This window comes from Cicer arietinum, chromosome 3, assembly GCF_000331145.2.
Source record: "Cicer arietinum cultivar CDC Frontier isolate Library 1 chromosome 3, Cicar.CDCFrontier_v2.0, whole genome shotgun sequence".
In the NCBI taxonomy this organism is placed as follows: domain Eukaryota; kingdom Viridiplantae; phylum Streptophyta; class Magnoliopsida; order Fabales; family Fabaceae; genus Cicer; species Cicer arietinum.
The window spans coordinates 69,793,807-69,800,111 of record NC_021162.2 but is presented as its reverse complement, the minus strand read 5'-3'; the positions used below and the strand labels follow the sequence as shown (position 1 = coordinate 69,800,111).

The 6,305-nt window shown below is 23.8% G+C and overlaps 1 protein-coding gene across 3 annotated transcripts in view; it reads right to left on the bottom strand.

The window, feature by feature from the left end:
- LOC101510681 (uncharacterized) overlaps nt 1-1,099 on the bottom strand; it is a 5,831-nt gene extending 4,732 nt beyond the window's left edge. The window contains exons 1-3 of one of the 3 annotated variants that reach the window (XM_004493796.4): nt 868-1,076; nt 539-672; nt 242-400 (exon numbers count right to left, since the gene is read on the bottom strand). In XM_004493796.4, the coding sequence (XP_004493853.1) occupies nt 242-392 (151 nt within the window). In that variant the 5' untranslated portion in view covers nt 393-400; nt 539-672; nt 868-1,076. Of the gene's footprint in view, nt 1-241; nt 401-538; nt 673-867 lie in introns of all 3 variants that reach the window. The other 2 variants (XM_027332302.2, XM_004493795.4) reach the window with 2 other exon arrangements.
- Between the last annotated feature and the right edge of the window lie 5,206 nt (nt 1,100-6,305).

Sequence of the window (6,305 nt, the reverse complement as noted above, 5' to 3'; positions counted from 1 at the left end):
AAAAAAAAAAAAAAAAAAAAAAAAAAGCTACAAAATATACAGTTTCCTACCCTTCCTATTAATCATAACTTACTAAAACAAAACAACAAACTAAATTGAACATAACCATGAGTGAGCATTTCAATAAAGAGTGAATGATAACCCTAACCTGTAGAAAGTAAAGCAATGAATTTGGTGGCAAAAAAGAGAAAAGTAAAATGAAAAGAGAAGGGGTAAATGTAAAAGGATAGGGAGAGATAACCATGATGATGATCACGGTGTGGCTTATCAGTGAGTAGCTTGTTTCCATTTACAGTAACAACAGTCAAATCAAAGAGGTTAACCATTCTTCCCAAGCATCCAGGAAAAGGTTTGTCATCATTGTGAACCCTTCTATTCTGCACATCATTCATTTCAACGCCTACACACACAAACATCCATCAAGGTTTATTTGTTGTTGTGGAGATCTGAACACTAAACACATAAAATTAGAAGAAGCAAAAAAACACAAGATCGAGACAAATGCAAGTAAGTAAGATAAAGAAGAATTTAGGAATACCTAGAAGAAGAGAAGAAAAAAAAGTGAAATTACACAATAGTAGATTTCAATGAAGAGTGTATCGGTATTCTAATAGTGCGAGGTATCCAGAAATAGAAACATAGAGAGAGAGAGAGAGGGCGAAGATTAAGATCCTAGATTGTTGAAAGATGAAAGCGAATTAAGAAGAATAATAATGATAGAAATATAATAATGAATATTGAAAATGAAACGGTTGTTGTAGATGGAAAAAGAGAAGAAACGCGGCGAAAAAGGGGGAAACGACGTTGATCTGGAATGTCGGTGGAAGGATAAAAAGGTAAATCTAAAAAGAGAAAAAGAGAACGAACCTGGGAGGAGAATAGGGTGGGTGGATGGCGTGGCATTAAGAGAAAGTGATGAAATGGAAGGAAGTGGAGTTGTTTGGTTTGGTTAGCTACCTGTTTGCGTCGCGTCGGACTTCAAACTCATTTTCTCGATATCTCTGTTGCGCTGCAACTCTTTCATTTATTGCTTTTGGGTTACGCTTAATCACACACACTACCTCTACCTGCTATGCTTAATTTCATTATTATTGCTATAAAATAATCAATCATCTTCCTTTCTTTCTTACTAACTAAATAAATATATACATTCTCCTCCATTTTAATTCAATTCACTCAAATCATACTCATTAAATTGATCTCAATTAATTTATTATTTTATTTATAAAAATAAGAGAAATATTATTGATTGTCATTTAAATTTTTAATAACTTTTAAATATTAATTTACTTTAAATTACTTACGAAGGAAAGCGGTCTCTAGATTGACACTTTCCTAGCAATTCCTATGTGAAAACTCAATAGTAAGACCTTGCTTCAAAACCAAGGATTGAATAATGGCTGTTTTTTGTCATTGCCCTTCATTATGAAGTTCCAAACATTGTACTATCATTGTTGAACTTCGTTTCATTCCTAGCCATCCACAAGTATTCAAGTGCAACCACAAGCGTAATCAGCTAGTCATCATCGTCTAAACGTAATAGGTCATTCATTGATTTGAGTGAAATTGAAAACCCAACTAAATAAAAAGTATATGCATGTAATTATATTATGATTGTTATCTAATGAGTAAACGGCCAAAAATATTACTTACTTTGTTACACAACATCAATGTGTCAATCTCGTCTTCAATTTTGTAATATTTTTTCAAGTTATTTATTATTTTAAATAATCATTATAAAATTATGTAAATTTTAATGACGAGTCTGGGACAATGTTTGTTAACAATTAAAATGATACATAATTTGGTAGGACATTTTTTAATTGGTCTTTTGGATTATTAATATTGTTATTTAGTCGTCGATCTTATAAATTTTTTATCAAATTCATCATTTTGCCAATGTTTGTTACTAAATTTTGAAGATGACGCAAGATAAATATATTATCAGGAGTTTCAATCATATTTAGAAAAATCAATACAAAGTATTTGAAGTTGTAATATAAAGAGAACAATTATATGTTCTAACTTTTGTGCGCCTCTCTCTTTCTTTGTTGACACTTTATCTTATTATCTAACGTTTCATCTATCAACTTTAAAGTAGTGAAAATGTATATGTCTTTCGATTTATTATCTACTATTTTTTTTTTGTGTGCAAATACTTTTTTAAATGAGAGGTAATATTTTGCAATGACGATGTCTTTCAATCTCATTTATTGGATATTTTGCCAAAAAAAATAAGATATTTATGAAATCTACAAATAATGGTTGTTATCTACATTGCACAATGTAAAGAAGAAGATAAAGTTTAAGTGATGAGATAGAAATGAATGTTAAATATATATGAGTTAGAACCCATAATTCTCCTTTTCATTTCACAATTTAAAATATTTTGTATTTGTCTCTCTCTAATTACAACTATCAGCAATATATATAATAAATATATTATAGTCCGCAAAATTTAAGATGAGTCATTCACATAAAAGTAGATTTAAAAACATTTTATAAAATCATGTACTAAATTAAAATATTTATATTTTTAAATAGCTGAGAGTGTCATACAAAATAAGGTAAACATATTTATTGTTAGTATTGTATAATGTTTAACAGATACAGCAACAACATTTATATAATTTAATTACGACAATTTATAAAAAGGATAATTTAAGAAACATTTTACATAATTAATAAAATGACAGTTAAAATATTCGTTCAACACCAAATGGAAACCGTCTTACCAAATAAAAGACTATCTTAATTTCATCCATTTAATTCGATTACCAATGTGTAGTGCGATAATTAATATAATAGAAAAAATCACGATAGCTTATAATATATTACAAAATAGCTGGAGAATATATACAACAAATTTAAATATGTTGACAATTTGAATGTATGATTAGAGCAGTTTTGGGTGAAGAACCCAGTGGTGGACTACACAAATCACATCATCTGCATAACCTTATGGGAGAAGATTCGCTCCTGTCGCGTGAGTGTTGACTCATGACCACGCACTTTCAAATTTTAATAAATGAAATCATGTGAAATACTATACTATTAAATACAAAAACAACGATGTATATAATACTACCACTCCTTTTAAAATATGTGTCGTTCAATAATTTTTCGTTTTTTTTTTTTATTTTTAAAAATCATATTTAATTGATTTTAAATTAAAAATAAATAAAATTTTGATGATAAATTTTTTATACCATTCTAAATGTGTTTACAAAAAATCGTTAAAATTTTTAAAATTAAAAGATAAATAAATATGTTTAGTTTTAATAGAAACTAAAACTATTTGTTAGATAATTTTATAAGAATAAATAAATTGTAATTTTATTTTGCAATAATTAAAACTAATAATTTAAATTAGTATTAGAGAAACTAAAAATATATTTAACTTTAAAAAATAGTTAAATAAATATTAACACTTTTTCAAACTTTTAAAAAGATTATACCAACAGTATTTTTTATGCATATGATAGATAATTGTATAAGAGTTAGACTAACATTCTGAATATATGTTAGATGGGAACTTTTAAACTCTAATCTACACCATTTTCACCTCTATTATAAACTATTTATCAGTCATAAATTATTATAAACTAATATTTTGAGCTTTTTATTGAATATTAAAGATTATTATTGTTTTTCTTTTGATAAAAAGATTGATCTAGATCTTAACTTAAAAAATGATTATTTAATATACTAGTAAAAGACATGTATTTTTGTACGAGTTCAACTTTGAAGTTTGAGAATTGTCTAATTTATAAAATAATTAGATAAATATTCAATGAACAATTACATAATTTTATTTAAAATAATTGATTTTACTTAAGTTGGTTTGTCAAAAATACAATTAAATGTAATATATAAAAAATATACTAATGACAAAAATAAAATTAATACAAAAATTAAAGTAAAATATTTATTCATAATTTTTTTAATATAAATCACATCACACATTGAGTGAGACTGTGAAAATAATGTATATTATAAATGTTGGATTGATAAGTTCCAAATTGTTAAGTCCATATCATAAAAAAGATAGAGTCATTTGTTGGAATTTGTCAATAAATGTAATACTTACTTAATAACAATAATCAAACAAATAAATAACAAATATTTCTTCTTATTTTTGTGCATAGTAACAAATATTTATGACTAACTATTACAATCCCTAATTGATAATAAATATTTATTTCTTATATAGTTTTTATAAAATAATAATAATTAGTAAGACATAATTGTTCTTATTTTTATTTAAAAGATATAAAAAAATATTAAATTTAATTAATTGATTGAGGAGAATTTGTGTTTCATGTATAAATTATATGCTCTAACGACTTTTAAAGTGACTAATTTATAAGAAAAATAATATAAACAAATTAAAATGTGAAAATTTATAGTTAATATATTTTAATCATTTTTATTTTTATGTTGACGGAATAAAATAAAAAATAATAATTTTAACTAATTATTTAGTGGCAAGAACTTGTACCGTGTATGATTTAAAAAATAATAATTTGTACTTATTTTTATTTAGAATATATAAAAATACTAAATTTAAGTAATTGATCAATGAAAAATGTGATCAATGTAAGAATTATACACTCTAACGACTTATTTAATGACTCATTATAATAAAACATAGTGAAAAAATTAGTGTAAAAAAATTAAAGTAAGTATATTATAATTGTCTTATTTTTATCCCAACAAAATTAAAAGACACTAATTATCTAATAATAAATATTTGTTTCGTATATGATTTTTATGATAAATGATAATAAGTATTTTATATTTATTCTTATTTTTATTTAGAATATATCAAAAAAATATTAAATTTAACAAATTTTTATAAACTATAACAAGTATATTATATTTATGATCATTTTTATTTAAAACATATTGAAAAATACTAAAGTTAATAAATTCGCCAAATATTTTTTATATATATAACTTTTATAATAAATTATAATAAGTATATATAATTATTCTAATTTTATTTAGATTATATAAATAATAATAATTAAATTAATTGATTAATAATTAGTTACAAACAGTTGACATGTATATTGATTATAGATTTTATTTATTTTATAATAACTCATTTTTTTTAAAATAACATGAAGAAAATTCAAAATGTAAAAATATATAGTTACATGTAAGACGTGGGAGTTCGTGATGGTAAGATTGTGTGATGTGTTCGAGAAATGAGTTGAAAATAAAGGTAATAAAAAAAATTAACTAAAAAATATACGTTAAAGGTGCGATAAAAAAAATAAAGAAGAAATACGGTAAATAGAGATCACATCGTTTAAACTACATTGTCTCCTAGCAAAGCAACGTGACATCATTAATAAAACAAGGGATTGAAATAGAAATTTATTTGTATCTAATTTTTGTTCTATATATATCTGATTTGATTTGTGGTGAAACATCAAGTCTCTAATCATATATAATGGAATCATTCATCCTTCAAATATATAATACAATAAACAGGACTCGGTCATCTATCAACTATACACACGTCATATTAGTTGCTATACCCGACATTTTATTCTTTTAATAGAGGAAATAATTGCATAAAAAATGTTGGAATACACCATAATTTTAATTTTAAAGTATAGAATTTTATCATTTTAATTTTTGATTCAGTAAAAATTTTAAATTAGTCATTAAATTGATAAAATAATTTTTAATAAATATAATTAATTATTATAAATTTTTTAAAAGATATAATTTATTTTTAAATTAGTTTATAATTCTTATAATGTTGTATATTAAATTGATTGATATTTTAATGATTAAAATAATAATTTAATTTTTTTATTGAATAAAAATCAAAATAACAGCATTTTATATTTTTTAAAATTAAAATAATAGTTTATGCAAAATATACTATTGATGCTTCATAAGCTATCTTCCCTAAAGTTTGATATGTTTTCCTCACCGCCGTGGAACCTCGACCTCAAACGCCCTCCTCGGAAGCCCCCGACAAAGGTAGTAACTATCTCTGTTATGGTTATTTTGTTGCTGCAAGTGTGTTTGATTTTTGCTATTTTGAAAGAACAAGCTTCCAATCTCTTAATAATAAAAAGGAACTTTACATGCTTGCTAAAATGTCCGGCAAAATAGATTGTATAATTATTTAAGTTGTATCAAAATTTCCATCCGATCATTCAATTATTTTTGTGTACATCGAATTAGTCTTTTATGTTTATAAAATTTATAATATTAAATTATTTTAAGTTTTAACTTTATTTTAATTATTTTTAGTTAGAGATTTTAAAAATGATACTGTG